The sequence below is a fragment of the Oncorhynchus masou genome, chromosome 33 (genome assembly GCF_036934945.1).
Source record: "Oncorhynchus masou masou isolate Uvic2021 chromosome 33, UVic_Omas_1.1, whole genome shotgun sequence".
NCBI lineage: Eukaryota > Metazoa > Chordata > Actinopteri > Salmoniformes > Salmonidae > Oncorhynchus > Oncorhynchus masou.
This window is the reverse complement of record NC_088244.1, coordinates 27,355,447-27,375,073: the sequence shown is the minus strand read 5'-3', so window position 1 is coordinate 27,375,073 and position 19,627 is coordinate 27,355,447. Positions and strand designations below refer to the sequence as shown.

At 43.1% G+C, this 19,627-nt stretch overlaps 1 protein-coding gene across 1 annotated transcript in view; it reads left to right on the top strand.

The window, feature by feature from the left end:
* The window catches only part of LOC135528175 (nephrocystin-4-like), a 203,596-nt gene that overhangs the window by 162,040 nt on the left and 21,929 nt on the right, over nt 1-19,627 (top strand). Inside the window, exons 18-20 of the mRNA XM_064957075.1 lie at nt 5,749-5,886; nt 7,850-8,073; nt 18,362-18,588. Of these exons, the coding sequence (XP_064813147.1) occupies nt 5,749-5,886; nt 7,850-8,073; nt 18,362-18,588 (589 nt within the window). The remainder of the gene's footprint in view (nt 1-5,748; nt 5,887-7,849; nt 8,074-18,361; nt 18,589-19,627) is intronic.

Genomic DNA, 19,627 nt, shown 5'->3' with positions numbered 1-19,627 from the left:
GCTCTCAGCTGTGCTTCTCTTTTGTAGTCTGTAATGGTTTGCGAGCCCAACCACATCCGACGAACGTCAGAGCCGGTGTAGTATGATTCGATCGAAGTCCTGTGTTGATGCTTTGCCAGTTTGATGGTTTGGCTGAGGGAAAAAAAAATTTTTTTATAAGCTTCCGGGTTAGAGTCCTGCTCTTTGAAGGTGCAGCTCTAGCCTTTTGCTCAGTGCGGATGTTGCCTGCAATCCATGGCTTCTGGTGTGGGTATGTACGTACGGTCACTGTGTGGATGACGTCATCGATGCACTTATTGATGAAGCCAATGACTGATGTGGTGTACTGCTCAATCCCATCTGAGGAATCCTGGAACATATTCCAGTCTGTCATAGGAAAACAGTCCTGTAGCTTAGCAAATGTCTCATCTGACAACTTTTTTTATTGATTTAGTCACTGGTGCTGCCTGCTTTAATTTTTGTATGATCGGATTTTCCAAATGGAGGGTGAGGGAGAGCTTTGTATGCGTCTCTGTGTCTGAGTAAAGGTGGTCCAGAGGTTTTTTCCCCTCTGGTTGCATATTTAACATGCTGATAGAAGTTTTGTTCGAAAAATTTAAGTTTCCCTGCATTAAAGTCCCCGACCACTAGGAACGCCGCCTCTGGATGAGCGTTTTCCTGTTTGCTTATGGTGGAATACAGCTCTTTCAGCGCGGTCTTAGTGCCAGCATAAGTCTGTGGTGGTATGTAGACAGCTACGAAAAATACTAAATACTCTATTTAGATAGTGTGGTCTACAGCTCATCATGACATACTCTACCTCAGGCGAGCAAAACGTTGAGACTTCCTTAGATATCGTGCACCAGCTGTTGTGTAGAAATATAATAGTCCGTCATCCCTTGTCTTACTAGACAGTGCCTTGCAAAAGGATTCATCCCCCTTGGCATTTTTCCTATTTTGTTGCATTTCAACCTGTAATTTAAATACATTTTTATTTGGAATTCATGTAATGGACTTAGACAAAATAGTTGAAATTGTTGAAGTGAAATGGGAGAAAAAAATTGTTTAAAAAAATTGTAAAAAACGGAAAAGGGGTGCGTGCATATTTATTCACCCCTTTTGCTATGAAGCCCCTAAATAAGATCTGATGCAACCAATTATCTTCAGAGGTCACATAAGTAGTTAGATTGCACACAGTTGGACTTTCTTTAAGTTTCACGTGATCTGTCACATGATCTCAGTATATATACACCTGTTCTGAAAGGCCCCAGAGTCTGCAACACCACTAAGCAAGGGGCACCACCAAGGAAGCGGCACAATGAAGACCAAGGAGCTCTGCAAACAGGTCAAGGACAAAGTTGTGGAGAAGTACAGATTAGAGTATAAAAGAATATCAGAATCTTTGAACATCCCATAGAGCACCATTAAATCTATTATTAAAAAAATGGAAAGAATATGGCACCAGAACAGACCTGCCAAGATAGGGCTGCCCAGAGAAGCAACAAAGAGGCCAAAGATAACCCTGAAGGAGCTGCAAATGCTCCACAGCGGAGATTGGAGTATCTATCCATAGGACCACTTTAAGCCGTACACTCCATAGAGCTGGGCTTTACAGATGAGTGGCCAGAAAAAAAGCCATTGCTTAAAGAACAAAATAAGAAAACATGTTTGGTGTTTGCCAAAAGGCATGAGACTCCCCAAACATGTGGAAGGAGGTACAGATGAGACTAAAATTTAGCTTTTTGGACATCAAGGAAAATGTTATGTATGATGCAAACCCACCACCTCACATCACCCCGAGATCACCATCCCCACAGTGAAGCATGGTGGTGGCAGCATCATGCTGTGGGGATGTTTTTCATCGGAAGGGACTGGGAAACTGGTCAGAATTGAAGGAATGATGGATGGCGCTACATACCGGGAAACCTGTTTCAGTCTTCCAGAAATTTGAGACTGGGACGGAGGTTCATCTTCCAGCAGGACAATGACCCTAAGCATACTGCTAAAGTAACACTTGAGTGGTTTAAGGGGAAATATTTAAATGTCTTGGAATGGCCTAATCAAATCCCAGACCTCAATCCAATTGAAAATTTGTAGTGCGACTTAAAGATTTCTGTACACAAGCAGAACCCTTCCAACTTGAAGGAGCTGGAGCAGTTTTGCCTTGAAGAATGGGCAAAAATCCCAGTGGCTAGATGTGCCAAGCTTATAGCGACAAACCCCCAAGAGACTTGCAGCTGTAATTGATGCTAAAGGTGGCTCTACAAAGTATTGACTTTGGGGGTGTGAATAGTTATGCACACTCAAGCTCTGTTTTTTGTCTTATTTCCTTATTGTTTCACAATAAAAAATATTATGCGTCTTCAAAGTGGTAGGCATGTTATGTAAATCAAATTATATAACCCCCCCCCAAATATATTTTAATTCCAGGTTGTAAGGCAACAAAATAGGAAAAATGCCACGGGGGTTTACACTTTCGCAAGTCACTGTATTTTGACAATGTTGTCGGAGTCGAAGATATTGCAGTTTACTTTAATCTTCCGCATTGGTTATCAATTTTATTTTCCGAAGATTGCACGTTTACTAGCAAAATGGAAGGAAGTGCGGGTTTATTTTATCGCCTACGAATTCTCAGAAGGCAGCCCGCCCTCTGGCCCCTTTTTCTCCGCCTTCTCTTCACTCAAATGACGGGGATTTGGGCCTGTTCCTGGGGAAGCAGTATATCATTCACGTCAGGCTCGTTGGACTCGTTAAAAGAAAAAAAGGATTCTGCCAGTCCGTGGTGAGTTATCGCAGTTCTGATGCCCAGAAGTTATTTTCTGTCATAAGAGACGGTAACAGGAACATTATGTACAAAATAAGTTACAAACAACACAACGAAACAAAAAAAAAATACAATTGGTTAGGAACATGTAAAACAGCCTTGTTCTCCGGCGCCATCTTGTCATGAAGTGCTCAATGACTAATGTTTACATACTGTTTTTCCCATTTGATATGTACTATACCAAACATTAGGAACACCTTCCTAATATTGAGTTGCACACCCCCGTGCCCCCTTTTGCCCTCAGAACAGCCTAAATTTGTCGGGCATGGGCTCTACAAGTTGTCGAACGCATGCCACAGGGTTTCTGGCCCACGTTGACTCCAATGCTTCCCACAGTTGTGTCAAGTTGGCTGGACGTCCTTTGTGTGGTGGCCATTCTTGATACACACAGGAAACTGTTGAGCATGAAAAACCCAGCAGTGTTACAGTTTTTGACACAAACCAGTGCGCCTGGCCCCTACTACCATCCCCCTTTCAAAGGCACTTCAATCTTTTGTCTTGCCCATTCAACCTCTGAATGGTTTACATACAGAATCCATGTCTCAATTGTCTCAAGGTAATCCTTCTTTAACCCATCTCCTCCCCTTCATCTACACCGATTTGAAGTGGATTTAACAAGTGACATCAATAAGGGATCATAGCTTTCACCTGGATTCACCTGGTCAGTCTGTCATTGAAAGAGCAGAGGTTCTTAATGTGTTGCATACTCCGTGTTCATATGAAGTGGCTAAAACAATATGTAAACATTATTAAAGTGACAGGGGAATGAATACTTTCTGGACGCACTATATATATGTATATATTATATACATACAGTACTAGTCAAAAGTTTGGACACCTACACATTCAAGGGTTTTTCTTTATTTTTACTATTTTCTAAATTGTAGAATAGTAGTGAAGACATCAAAACTATGAAATAACACATATATATTTGCTCTGTTGGATCTTGAAACAAGCATTTTGCTGCACCTGCGATAACATCTGCAAAATGTGTGTACGCGACCAATAACATTTGATTTGATTTTAATAGAATTGAGCCCTCTGGCACTCTCTTTACAATTAGTCTCATCTCAACAGACAGCTTATAGCAGTTGCCCAACACAAGACATGCCTGAGCCTCCTCCAGAACAGAACGTTCATAAAGAAATGTATTTGTGTAGAACAGATATGATTGTCTGTCATGTAGAATAGCGAATCATGTTCACTCTATTCATTCTATTTCTATCTGTAACGAGTAGTTTTCACATCACTAAATACATCCCTGCATTCCATTTCACAGGGACGACCCAACACTGTTTGCACTGCGAGGATGATTTAAATTGTGTGGAATGAAAAATGACTCAGGAGGGTGAAAAGTACTGTTGTCGATGTCACCCAAAATTATTACAGTGGTCATAATTTGATGATAGTCATGGTTATAGTTCATGAATAAGCATGATTAAACTGTTTGCCATCAGTTCACCACCCGGTCGTTTGTTGTGACAGTCATTACTCATTTTATCATGTAGGCTAGCCTACGTCTCAGGCCCTAGTGAGGACTATTATCAATCAGAGGAGAATTGGCTAGCGGGAATGCACTGAAAGAATGTAACGAATGTTTCGTGGAATGGCCATCCGGATAGCATTTATTACCAATCCAAGACATTTACCCAATATGTCTTTACTATATAATATCTGTGGAATTATAACTCATACAAAATGTGACGTTTATATTTATTCCATTCCATTCCACTCCATTGTGGCAGTGGCGATATAACAAGATGGATTTCGGAGGAATCACGGAGGAGAAGGCAGAGACACCTCAGCCATTAATCTGTGCAATTGCGTCTTTCGTTACTCACTGGGCCTCCCTATTATCAGCTGTTGATGAAAGAGTTTGAGCTCTGAAGGATGCCGAGCCGCGGAGAGTGGTTTTAATTCCCACTAAAAACTCCACAAGCCCACGGAGATGTGTCGTACTGTGATAAAGCCGCTTAATTGCAATGCTCACACTTTATGCAGTACGGCACGGCCGCGGTGCATCATTTCCGAGCTCCACAGTAAAAAAGTGTCTAAATTTTAGACATTAGAAAAGTCACTTTCCCCAAAGTGGATGTTGCCAAACTTGAGTGAAATGCTCAAATTGTAGCAGAGAAAGACTGCATGCAACAATTTCATTAATTCTAACCTTTTAATTCGAGCCTCAGTCATCTTCCTGTAATTCTATCTGGAATCTGCCAGACAGCATAACCGCCAATTACAAAACAATCTCTCGTTGAGGCCATTTTTGGGGGGGAAATGCGCTCTCTGCTATTGGCAGCGAATAGAAGGTCCGGCGATCCCTGCTTGGCATTGGCACTCACACTACTCCTCACAGTGAGCAATTGCTTCTCCCACTCTCCCATTACCAGGTGTGAAGCTTTGCTCGACAGCCCGGGCGACTCGACTGCCACACACAACTGCTGTAGCTCGGCACTAAATGAATTAATGTCTGCTCTCCACCAGAGGAGACCCTGGAATCAATCAACATTCACCGTTGAGCACAACTCACCCTTTTTCCGCCATGAGTGGGAAGCGAACATGGATTCCACTAGTTAAGCTCTCAAATTGGTGTCCGAGGAGGCAAAATGTACTGAATGTTACCTGGCGGTAACCTGGAGGTAACCTGGAAGTTTGTGTTGACAGATTGGATCAACACAGCATAAAGCTATTGTATTTAGTGAATATATTTTTCTAAATGAAATGAATGTTAGCTAAATTAATGTTAGCTAATAACACAGAAACAGCCAATAACACAGTCCGACAACGCGGACATCAAAAACACGAGGAAAATAAATAGGTGAAGTAACACATGTTGTATCAAAGTCCAGATCCCGTATCCCAAAATATGGCCCTTTTTGAGAAATTGTTCAAATAAAGAGAACTGTGTCTACTCTTTCAAAATGGCGTCCTTTGGTTTTCTCTAGGATGTCCTGTAGACCAGAACAAACCCAACAAGCCCCAGTGTCTTCCTCCGTCACGCTCCCACATCATCTCACCGCCGGATGCCACAAGTGGCTTCACCGGGGGCAGCTTGTCCTCCAAGAGCATCCAACGACTCAGCGGTAGGACCCCCACACCTTTGTTTGTGTATGCGAACTTGTGTTTTTATCTGTGTGTGCTGTTGGTTGATTTACAGGGCGGCGGTGGCGATGTTATTCATGACTGTCTCATCCAGATCCATTATACATTCTGCCCTTTCTCTTCAGCTCTGAGACACTCAATTTGCAGCCTAATTGAGCCTGCCCAAGCATATCTGGTGGCTGGTCACACAGTGTTCAGCGCCTCACACACACCACAACAGAGGTGTGAAGAAGAATAATAATAATAGTTGAAAATAATAATACATTTTTATAGCACTTTTCATTACAGTGTTATTCCAAAGCTCTACAAAATTTCAAACAATGATAAGAAAAACCACAAAAGAACAATAAACATCAAACATTTAGAATCAAGGCAGGAAATAGCAGTAGTAAGCTAGGAACTAAAGTAATGCAAATACAGGCTGTGTTTTAAGACCTGTTTTAAAAGTTCTGATTGATGGAGTGGCTCTCAGATGATCAGTGAGAGCATTCCGTAGGCGAGGGGCAAGGGAGCAGAAAGCTCGGACCCCCATAGTGCAGCGACGTGTCTGAGGACTTGAAGCCGCGGTGAGTTGCTGAAGCAGAGCTTGTGAGGTGGCTCATAGAAATTAGGTAGGCGGGACTCAATCCATTAAATGAATGTCCAACAAAACCGAAGAAATCCAGTCCACAAACACTGTATGAAAACAACTACACATACCTGATTCACACTAAAGGATTGACCTGACTCGTACTGTCCCGGTTTTTCTTTTCACATTGCTCTATGGTGGATGTGTAACCAGGCCAGTATAGTACAGCTTGGCTTGGCTTGGCTCGGTTTGCCCTATAGTGTGAATCAGGCCATGGTGTGTGCTTACGATAAGAAATGCACTTTATTTTATAGATTAACGTTATTGAAAATGACTTCCCAACAGAATGACTGTAGTTCTGTTCAGTTAGTCGCTGAAGTACTACAGTTCCATTACTGTACCATTCTCTCCAAGCCTGTAGTGAATACCTACTACCCGGGGACTATCCAGCAAAGTGATTGGCAGATCGCTGACGCCATTCTGATAAGGAGGCATGCGAAGAAGTGCCGGGAGAGATGGAGATTGTGTGGGAAGTGGTAGAGAGACTGGGAGAGAGACAGAGGTGGGAGAGGGATGGAGAGGTAACGATAACAATGGAGAGGCGTGTAGAAAGAGAAGGGGAGAGGGAAAGAGAGACCGAGAGGGAGAGATGGATAAGAGAGGGAGAGGCCAAGAGAGAGATAGAGGGGGAGATATCCCCCTGGTGAGTTATCAGTGAGTGGGAGCAGAGCCTCCACTATTCTAGAAGGGCTTTAGATGAGAAACAGTACTTGAGGCCCCCTTCCTTTGATCCTCCACTTACTTTATCTCTCTCTTTTATATTATTGGGCTGCTCCCCTCCTCCCCTTCCTTGGTTCCCAGATTATTTGTGGGCTGATATCAGTCAGATGTTTATCTTCCAATTGGTTCAGGGTGCTGTCTTAATGCATACTCAATCCCATCAGCATCATTACAGTAAGTGCTGTGTTGGAAACATCTGACAAAACAAATAAATACGGTATGTATTGCTCGTGGTTCTCATGGTCGTTACGAGGTCCCTTCACTGTCTACGGCTGATGGCTACAAAGATACTTTTCATTACAACAGTGGTCACTATAACTCTGGAGAGCCACAGGGTGTGTACACTGATGTTTCAGCCTAGCACTAAAAAGCTGACGGACACCAAAAACTGTTGGTAGAGGTGCTGACTAACGGAGTAGTAAACTAAAGAAGGCTCCCAACAAGTTAATGGGTCAATGCAGATCAAAACAATTGTTTGTTGATGTGTTCCAGTAAGGTTGTGATTGCATTGCGGTAAGGTTGTTAATATTGTGAGTGCGTTGCAGTAAGGCTGTTAATGTATTGCTGTAAGATTGCCTGTTGTGAACGTGTTGCAGTGCGTAACGCAGCGCGGGCCCAGAGGCTGGTGGAGCTGGACGGGGACCTGGTGCCGTTGCTCCAGAGCCATATGAAGGAGGGCGGTGGGACGCCCTGCACTAACACCCCCTGTTGGGGTGAGACCGACGACGTACGCCAGCGCAAACTCAATCGCATGGTGGCCGTGCGGCAGCACGAGGGGGGACAAGATGGCACCGGCAGCGAGGTCAAGACGAAGCTCACGGTAAAGTCAACAACATGGCCACCTGGCTCTCTACTAAGAAGCCCACTTGGCCTTCTCCCCTTCCCCCAAAATCATTTTAAAGACATCAATGTACAGCAAAACTTTTAGACGTCACTGCAGAACACACATACACATGCAGCTGTGGGGGCTTACAGGAACAAGTTTCTTCTAATATTCACATCAATGTAGCAGCAGAACACACGCCATACACATGCAGCTGTGGGGGCTTACAGGAACAAGTTTCTTCTAATATTCACATCAATGTAGCAGCAGAACACACGCCATACACATGCAGCTGTGGGGGCTTACAGGGATAAGTTTCTTCTAATATTCACATCAATGTAGCAGCAGAACACACGCCATACACATGCAGCTGTGGGGGCTTACAGGGATAAGTTTCTTCTAATATTCACATCAATGTAGCAGCAGAACACACGCCATACACATGCAGCTGTGGGGGCTTACAGGGACAAGTTTCTTCTAATATTCACATCAATGTAGCAGCAGAACACACGCCATACACATGCAGCTGTGGGGGCTTACAGGAACAAGTTTCTTCTAATATTCACATCAATGTAGCAGCAGAACACACGCCATACACATGCAGCTGTGGGGGCTTACAGGAACAAGTTTCTTCTAATATTCACATCAATGTAGCAGCAGAACACACGCCATACACATGCAGCTGTGGGGGCTTACAGGGACAAGTTTCTTCTAATATTCACATCAATGTAGCAGCAGAACACACGCCATACACATGCAGCTGTGGGGGCTTACAGGGACAAGTTTCTTCTAATATTCACATCAATGTAGCAGCAGAACACACGCCATACACATGCAGCTGTGGGGGCTTACAGGAACAAGTTTCTTCTAATATTCACATCAATGTAGCAGCAGAACACACGCCATACACATGCAGCTGTGGGGGCTTACAGGAACAAGTTTCTTCTAATATTCACATCAATGTAGCAGCAGAACACACGCCATACACATGCAGCTGTGGGGGCTTACAGGAACAAGTTTCTTCTAATATTCACATCAATGTAGCAGCAGAACACACGCCATACACATGCAGCTGTGGGGGCTTACAGGAACAAGTTTCTTCTAATATTCACATCAATGTAGCAGCAGAACACATGCCATACACATGCAGCTGTGGGGGCTTACAGGAACAAGTTTCTTCTAATATTCACATCAATGTAGCAGCAGAACACACGCCATACACATGCAGCTGTGGGGGCTTACAGGGACAAGTTTCTTCTAATATTCACATCAATGTAGCAGCAGAACACACGCCATACACATGCAGCTGTGGGGGCTTACAGGAACAAGTTTCTTCTAATATTCACATCAATGTAGCAGCAGAACACACGCCATACACATGCAGCTGTGGGGGCTTACAGGAACAAGTTTCTTCTAATATTCACATCAATGTAGCAGCAGAACACACGCCATACACATACAGCTGTGGGGGCTTACAGGGATAAGTTTCTTCTAATATTCACATCAATGTAGCAGCAGAACACACGCCATACACATGCAGCTGTGGGGGCTTACAGGGACAAGTTTCTTCTAATATTCACATCAATGTAGCAGCTGAACACACTCCATACACATGCAGCTGTGGGGGCTTACAGGGACAAGTTTCTTCTAATATTCACATCAATGTAGCAGCAGAACACACTCCATACACATGCAGCTGTGGGGGCTTATAGGGACAAGTTTCTTCTAATATTTACATCAATGTAGCAGCAGAACACACATATCACAATAGCCGAACATATAAGAACAAAAATTGGCAAACAACGTAGCAATGCAACAGACAGATCAAACAGCCAGGTAGCCTATAGCCTACTATCAATGGTGCTGAAATGGACAGCACTCTCCAAGGGGATGGTTAACTCAAAGCATTTTAGACGTCACTGTTTAACACTCGCCATACGCATATGCCCATACTCAGCTGTAGGGTTGCACTTTTTGGGGAATATTCAGAGGTGGAAACGTTCTGTGGGAATTAATGGAAATATATGCAAATTAATATTAATACCATTTAAATGTAGATGTTTTTTGCATTGGATATATTTACCATATCATGTGGAGACAGAAACATAAACCTTATAAACCCGTATCATAAGTAGACATAATTGCAAATGATTAAATCATTCCAATAGATATCAAAAAAACTATTTCGTTACAACTTGAACTCCAATTAAATTAGTTGACTTTTCACATGGGATGATTTCACTGAACAACAAAAGAAAGGAAATATTGAATGATCCCCAATGAGCCATCGCATCTCCCAAAAAAAATCATTTTCAACATACATCTCTAAAATGATAGTCTAGAAACTAAAGATTTGGTTGTCTTCCTCTCAGGCTTCCATGTCTTCTTCCTGGACCTTCTCAATGTCCACCTCTTGAACATCAGACTCTGAGGCCTCATCTTCAGTCACTTTCCAACCTTGTTGAGGATGGCTCGTTGTCAGGCTCAAAAAGCCTCAAATTTACCCTGATGGCCACCAATTTTTTAACCCTTGTATTGGTCAGCCTGTTGCGTGCTTTGGTGTGTATGTTCTCAAATAAGGAACCGTTGTGCTCCGAGGCGACTGATGTTGGTGGGATTTGGAGGATGATGGAGGAAACAGGGGAAAAGAGCCTCAGATCCACAGTCCCTTCCACCAGATCAAATCAAATTGTGTTTGTCACATACACATGGTTAGCAGATGTTAATGTGAGTGTAGTGAAATGCTTGTGCTTCCAGTTCCGACCATGCAGTAATATCTAACAAGTAATCTAACAATTTCACAACAACTACCTTATACACACAAGTTGTAAATGAATGAATGAGAATATGTACATAAAAATATATGGATGAGCGATGGCCAAACGGCATAGGCAAGATGCAGTAGATGGTATAGAGTACAGTATATACACTGCTCAAAAAAATAAAGGGGACACTTAAACAACACAATGTAACTCCAAGTCAATCACACTTCTGTGAAATCAAACTGTCCACTTAGGAAGCAACACTGATTGACAATAAATTTAACATGCTGTTGTGCAAATGGAATAGACAACAGTTGGAAATTATAGGCAATTAGACACCCCCAATAAAGGAGTGGTTCTGATGTGGCTGGAGTGTGTCAGCAGTTCCTGCAAGAGGAAGGCATTGATGCTATGGACTGGCCCGCCCGTTCCCCAGACCTGAATCCAATTGAGCACATCTGGGACATCATGTCTCGCTCCATCCACCAACGCCACGTTGCACCACAGACTGTCCAGGAGTTGGCGGATGCTTTAGTCCAGGTCTGGGAGGAGATCCCTCAGGAGACCATCCGCCACCTCATCAGGAGCATGCCCAGGCGTTGTAGGGAGGTCATACAGGCACGTGGAGGCCACACACACTACTGAGCCTCATTTTGACTTGTTTTAAGGACATTACATCAAAGTTGGATCAGCCTGTAGTGTGGTTTTCCACTTTAATTTTGAGTGTGACTCCAAATCCAGACCTCCATGGGTTGATAAATTTGATTTCCATAGATTTTGTATGTGATTTTGTTGTCAGCACATTCAACTATGTAAAGAAAAAAGTATTTAATAAGAATATTTCATTTATTCAGATCTAGGATGTGTTATTTTAGTTCCCTTTATTTTTTGAGTAGTGTACATGTCAGATGACTTATGTGTAGGGTATGTAAACATTATATTAAGTGGCATTGTTTTAAGTGACTAGTGATACATTATTACATCCAATTTGTCATTATTAAAGTGACTGGAGTTGAGTCAGTATGTTGGCAGCAGCCACTCAATGTTAGTGGTGGCTGTTTAACAGTCTGATGGCCTTGAGATAGAAGCTGTTTTTCAGTCTCTCGGTCCCAGCTTGGGTGCACCTGTACTGACATCGCCTTCTGGATGATAGCGGGGTGAACAGGCAGTGGCTCAGGTGTTTGTTGCCCTTGATGATCTTTTTGGCCTTCCTGTGACATCGGGTGGTGTAGTTGTCCTGGAGGGCAGGTAGTTTGCCCCTGGTGATGCGTTGTGCAGGCCTCACTACCCTCTGGAGAGCCTTACGGTTGTGGGCGGAGTAGTTGCCGTACCAGGCGGTGATACAGCCTGACAGGATGCTCTCGATTTTGCATCTGTAGAAGTTTGTGAGTGTTTTTGGTGACAAGCCAAATTTCTGTTGCTGCGCGTTCTTCACCATGCTGTCTGTGTGGGTGGACCATTTCAGTTTGTTCATGATGTGTATGCCAAGGAACTGAATACTTTCCACCTTCTACCTTCTACTTCTACTACTGTCGATGTGGATAGGGGGCTGCTCCCTCTGCTGTTTCCTGAAGTCCACGATCATCTCCTTTGTTTTGTTGACATTGAGTGTGAGGTTATTTTCCTGACACCACACTCCGAGGGCCCTGACCTCCTCCCTGTAGGCCGTCTCATTGTTGTTGGTAATTAAGCCTACCACTGTAGTGTCATCTGCAAACTTGATGATTGAGTTGGAGGCGTGCATGGCCATGCAGTCATGGGTGAACAGGGACTACAATAGAGGGCTGAGAGCGCACCCTTGTGGGTGATGAGATATGTTGACACAACTGCCATATTGTATCTCCATCCCAAAGCCCTTGCTTGGAAGTGCACTTCGCCAGACTGCCACGAACCTTGCCCTCATCCAGGCCAAGGTGGTGAGACACAGTAGTGATGACACCATAGGCCCTGTTGATCTCTGCACCAGACAGGATGCTCTGCCAGCATATTTGAGGTCCAACATGTACGCTGCGGCTTGTATGGGCTTCAGGCAGAAGTCTTCGCGCTTTTTGATGCATTTCAGAACTGCAGTTTCCTCTGCTTGGAGCATCAGGGAAGTGGGCAGGGCAGTATGGATTTCTTCTCTTACATCTGCAAGCAGAGTGAACATCATCAGACAGGATGGTATTGTCTCCCTCAATCCGTGCAATGGCTACTGCTATAGGTTTCAGGAGTTTCAGGCTGCTTACCACTCTCTCCCAAAGTACATCATACAGGAGGATCCTCTTGATGGGCTTGTCCATATCATCAGACTGATATGGCCTCTACGAGACTGTCAAACATGATGATAACACCACCCCCAACGTGTGTTGCTGTGCAGCTTCAATGTGATGCTCTTATTCTTCTCACTTTGCTTGGTGAGGTAGATTGCTGCTGTAACCTGATGACCGTTCACATACCTAACCATTTCCTTGGCTCTCTTGTAGTGTATCCATTGTTTTCAGTACCTTGATGTCCTTGAGGAGAAGATTCAATGCATGAGCAGCACAGCCAATGGGTGTGATGTAAGGGTAGGACTCCTCCACTTTAGACTAAGCAGCCTTCATGTTCACAGCATTGTCTGCACCAGTGCAAATACCTTCTGTGGTCAAGGTCATTGACTGCCTTCAGCTCATCTGCAATGTAGAGACTGGTGTGTCTGTTGTCGCTTGTGTCTGTGCTCTTGTAGAATAGTGGTTGAGGGGTGGAGATGATGTAGTTAATTATTCCTTGCCCACGAACATTCAACCACCCATCAGGGATTATTGCAATACAGTCTACTTTCTCTATGATTTGCTTGACCTTCCCTTGAACTCTGTTGAACTCTTCATCCAGCAAATTAGTAGATGAAGCATGTCTGGTTGGATGGGTGTATGCTGGGCAAAGAACATTCAGAAATCTCTTCCAATACACATTGCCTGTGAGCATCAGAGGTGAACCAGTTGCATACACAGCTCGAGCAAGACATTCATCAGCATTTCTCTGACTACGTTCCTCCATTGAGGCAAAACAAACTTCCAGGAGGACCATGAGCTGTTACTATCGATAAGGTGTCTGATTCATAATTTTTACCTTGAATAGAAATAGAGGGACTTTTGTCAGAGGTTGCTTGTTGTGAGCGCTGAGGGAACTTTATGCACTTGGCCAGATTATTCTGCATCTTTGTTTTATTATTCACATATGTTTTGGCACAGTATTTGCAAATATGCACAGCTATTCCTTCTACATAAGCTGCAGTGAAATGTCTCCATACATCAGATAGTGCCCATTGCATTTTCCTGTGAAGATTAGAAAAAAATGTACAGATAAATAGTTAAAAACCTCTTAGAGCTACCCCCTACTTTTTTCAATTTCCGCCTGAAGACATACCCAAATCTAACCGCCTGTAGCTCAGGCACAGAACCAAGGATATGCATATTCTTGGTACCATTTGAAAGAAAACACTCTGAAGTTTGTGTAAATGTGAATTGAATGTAGGAGAATATAACACAATAGATCTGGTTTAGATAAAAACGTGTTTTTTTTCATTGTATTTTCTTTTTATTGTTGTATCATCTTTCAAATTAACAAGATAAAACATACATTCAGATAGGATGGTGTGGACAATTTCAGTGAAAAACATGAGGGCAACAGTACTTATGCAAAGTTTCAGAATGATAACTTTCAAAATGAGTGTGCTACATGACACTTATCATGAAGTCACCCAGGTGCCCCACACAAGTAGCCCAAATGTACCCAAGTGGCAAAATTGGTGAAGTTATACATTTTTAATGGAATAACTATATACAAAATACCAAAATGGTATTCTAACACCCCCCCCCCCCCCCCCCCAAAAAAATGGAGAAAAAAATATATACATTTACGAAATAACACTTTCAATATTTGGATGACCCTCAGTCCTCAACACAATATTATGCTGCTTATGCCAGGTGCCATAGCACATCCATGCCTGCAGAAATAAATTTGGGCAGATGAACACCACTCGTGGCAGGAGCTGGATGAACCAGCTTCAGTGGGGGATGGACACCTTGGCACCAGGGGCTCCAATTCGGAGTCAGTGTCACTGTGAAAGAAAATGTTCAGTTAGAATAGTTTCACATATGAGCCCTGTATCAACAGGTATAATAATCAGATATATGCGCAGAGAGGTTAAGCAGTTAAACAACTCCTTTGTAAGACAAATGTTTTGCAATGAAACATGTATGGAAACAGGTGTATTAACACTACTCAGTTAGCAGGCTAAAGCAAGCTAAAACCCACATGGTAGCAAAAACTAACTTGCAGCAATTGTTAACAAGTTAGAAATGATTTAAACACACTTTGCTGTAGGCTACTATTTACTACTAACAAAAAAATAATGTATGTCGTATAAAAATGTTTAACCCCACCCATTATTGTAAAACTTGCCAGAAAGCATGTACTCCTTGGCTCAGACAGTGTATTAATGTGGGCTCAACAGCATCTCATTAGTTTTCAAGATCTTGAGAATCAGCTGAAAATGTGATGGAGGAAATGCACTGTGCATGTGATGGAAGAATGCACTGTTCATGCAAAGGGTTGCAATTCCATTGAATTTGGGATAGTTTAACCAAAATATGCCACAAGACCTAGAATTGCCTCATGTGTATCCCGCAAAAAAAAGTTCACTGTTATAAGCTAACTTTAATGATTCAATTCTGCAAAATTCCCAGGCTTAACTTCCCATGGAAAATTTACTGGAAATTTACCAGAAAGTTTCCGTCCTTTTGCAACCCTACTCAGCTTTAGGGCTTACCCAAACTTCGTATATCTTCAAATAAAATACATCAGAACACACATCAGAATGTATAGATTTCCTGCCTTTGTGATAATATCAAGAGCATATTCAGATTAACTTCACAGAACCAGTTAATAGAAACTATTTGCCTACCTTAGTTTTCCAAAACCTCCCACAAGACAGCCATTCCCTCATGCGTCTTCTCCCCCATTCGTATTTTGCTCTTGGTGTCTGTGCCACATCTGTGTCCTTTAGCAATCCATGACCTCACTTAGGGGACTGGGTTGAATTTAGTCAGGGGGGCAATAATTAATCCTGATACGGTGGAGGTGTACAGGGAGGCATGTGTTGAGGTACAAATCAGTTTTTTAAATTTTAAATCTCCACTCGCATTCTGCACTGCTGACCGCCACCAACAGGTATTTCAGTCCACCTGGAATATCTCCTTTACCATTGGTGTCCCTGTACTGTCTGTATGCCTGTATGACCGTGCATGGACCGTCAATGCCAAACCGCTGGCAGAGAGATTCTGAGGACTCTTAGTTTATTTGTCATGTCTGATGCAGAGGTGGTTACTGTACACTCCACCTGGTCTTTTGCAAGTTTCATCCCTCCAGTCTTTTCCAGACCCAAGCTCCCTACTTTATTGCATGTTGCACAGCCCAGCCTCATATTTTACATGACAAGTCAAGTTGCTTGCTTGGTTTGCTTGCGCTTGAACTGAGCCTCCAAATTGAACCTGCTCCGGGCACTTCGTTGGTGGATGCACTGTCCTCCCCTCCCCCTCTCGCGCCAAATCTGTCTCGCTAGTAGGTCTACTAGCTAGTGGAGGTGCCAGTGGTGATGCAGAATTAGCAGCGATGTTGGCTATCTAAAGAATGGCGCCACCAGGAACAGCTTCCTCACTCCTCTCTGGCAGTTCTCCAGCTCGTTTCAGGTTAGATGCTTCACCATCTTTCTCTGGATTTTTGGACTTGACAAACGTCATCAACCTAGAGTGCCTTTTCTTATCCTTTTTTATTCTTACCAAGGTGACTATCCCACGTTTAAAATTCAGAATTATCAGTAGACAAGGGAGACAGCTAGCTAGCCTAGGCTACACGATGTGACTACGTAGGGACCTCTTCACGAGCTGACCACCACTTAACCTTTTTGGGATAGGGGGCAGCATTTCACTTTTGGATGAATAGCATGACCAGAGTGAACTGCCTCCTACTCTGTCCCAGATGCTAAAATATGCATATTATTAGTATTGGATAGAAAACACTCCGACGTTTCTAAAACTGTTTGAATTATGTCTACGAGAATAACAGAACTCATATGGCAGGCAAATACCTGAGAAGAAGTCCAAACAGGAAGTGAGGTTGGTCGATTTTCAACCCAGTCCCTATTGAATTCACAGTGAGATATGGATGCAGTTGCACTTCCTAGGGCTTCCACTATATGTCAACCGTATTTAGAAACTGGTTTGAGGATTCTAGTATAAAGGAGGGACTCATGAGAGCTCTTTGAGTCAGTGGTCTGGCAGGGTGTCTCAGGCTTGTGACGCTCGCTCCCGACAGAGTTTGCTCTCGTTCCAGTGCTTTTCTTCAGACAATGAAATTCTCCGGTTGGAACCTTATTGATGATTTATGTTAAAAACATCCTAAAGATTGATTCCATACATTGTTTGGCTTGTTTCTACGACCTGTAATGGTACTTTTTGAGTTTTTGTCTGGATGAAGTGCTCGCGCCTCATGAAGATGGATTACTGGGTTGACCACATTAACAACAAGTGGCTAAATGATGGACTTTATGGAACAAATCAGTCATTTATTGTCGAACTGGGATTCCTGGGAGTGCCTTCTAATTAAGATCATCAAAGGTAAGTGAATATTTATAGTGTCTGTTGACTCCAAAATGGCGGATATTTCTTTGACTGGATTGGGCTCTGAGCACTGTTCTCAGATTATGCTTTTTCCGTAAAGTTTTTTTTAAAAATCTGACACAGTGGTTGCATTACGGAGAAGTCTATCTTTAATTCTGTGAATAACACTTGTATCTTTTATCAATGTTTATTATGAGTATTTCTGCAAAATCATCAGATGTTTTGGAATCAAAACATTACTGCATGTAACGCGCCAATGTAAACTGAGATTTTGGATATAAATATGCACATTATTGAACAAAACATACATGTATTGTGTAACATGATGTCCTATGAGTGTCATCTGATGAAGATCATCAAAGGTTAGTGATTAATTTTATCTATATTTCTGCTTTTTGTGACTCCTATATTTGGCTGGAAAAATGGCTGTTTTTTTTCACTTGGCTATGACCTAACATAATCATATGTTGTGCTTTCACTGTAAAGCATTTTTGAAATCGGAGACTATGGGTAGATTAACACGATGTTTATCTTTAATTTGCTGTATTGGACTTGTTAATGTGTTACACATTTCTAAAAAATATTTTTGAATTTTGTGCGCTGCCTTTTCACCGGAATGTTGTTGAGGGGTTCTGCTAGCTAGGTTAAACCTGTTTCAAGATCAGTTATTTAAATAATGAATAGACAATTGATTTAACTCTGATCGCTTGTATTATAATGTTTACAGTACAAACAGTGAGACAATAAATGAATCATGCTGCGAGAGGTACCGGATCTGGGAAAATGAGTGCCAGTACAAACAAAGTCAAATATGAGAAATATGAGAGGTGCCGGCAGATCCATCCACTGATTCTGTGGTCTCTCCACTTCTTTTACCTTCAGGGCCGCCGAGCAGAGCGTGCCCAGTTGGCGCGGGACCTGCGCCTGATGCATGCCTACAGGGAACGCAGTAAGGCAGAAGGGATCACCCACATCCTGAGCCAGGCCATCACCATACACCACACCCTCTACGCCACGCTGGGCACCGCCGAGTACCTGGAGTATGTCCTCCGCAACCCCTTCAACACCCCACAGACTGTCACCATCTATAGCGAAGACCCCGAGCTCAGGTATGCAGGGAAAGGGTTGCTCGGGGGTGTGGAGCGTGTGTGTGTGCCTGGTGTTATATTGGGGGGGTTGAGAGAGAGAAATAATATTGTAAACAATTGTATTTAAGCAGGCTGCAAAATACCATCAGACTTCATTTATATTCAGTTTATATTCAGAATCAGACTTTGTTTATATTCCACAGCACATTTAACCAGGAGAGAACAGGTGAAGTCTTACACTGGCTATCAGTTGCCCTTGAACCAGATACATAGATAATGCTGGAGAAATACAGTCTCTCTCTCCCTCCTCCCCATAACCCATTATTTCACACGCAGACACACTAACCACCACCCACACATGTCCCACTACACACACCCCACACTCCCCCACCATAGTCTCCCATTATGGATTCTTCTCAGATCTGCATGGTGTTGGATGGATAAGCGTCCTTCATGTTGATAAACAGAAGAGGAAGGACTGGAGGAGAGTAGCGGTGTGATGGGGGAATGAATCATTATAGCATTAGCACCGGCCAGTAGGCTCTCCGGGTCTAATTGGGGATCAGGAAACACCAGAGCTGTGCTACGGATCTGCAAGCTTTCCTATCCCTGGCCGCTTAAAGGGCTGCGTGCCAACGTTAACCACCAGATATGACACACTGCCGCTGCCGACATGTTTAACACAGAACCGGCTGCCGTCTATCGAAGAGGCATTCGAGAGTAAACAATGAGACATTGAGGTCTTTTCTATCAAATCATAGATGCTTACAATTATACTATTACCCTTTTCACACGACTGAGCCAAACTGAGATGTGTTGGCCTGGTTACACATCTACAATAGTTGGAACGGAAAAATATATATCTTAGCCAGCACAGGGTGGGTCCTGTATTATTAATAATCTGTGTCATCTTTCTCTCTTCTCTTTCTCTTTGTGTGTCTCTCTCCCTCTCTCTTCTCTTTCTCTCTATGTGTCTCTCGCTCTCTCTTCTCTTTCTCTCTCTGTGTATGTCTCTCGCTCTCTCTCTCCTCTTTCTCTTTGTGTGTGTGTGTCTTGTTCT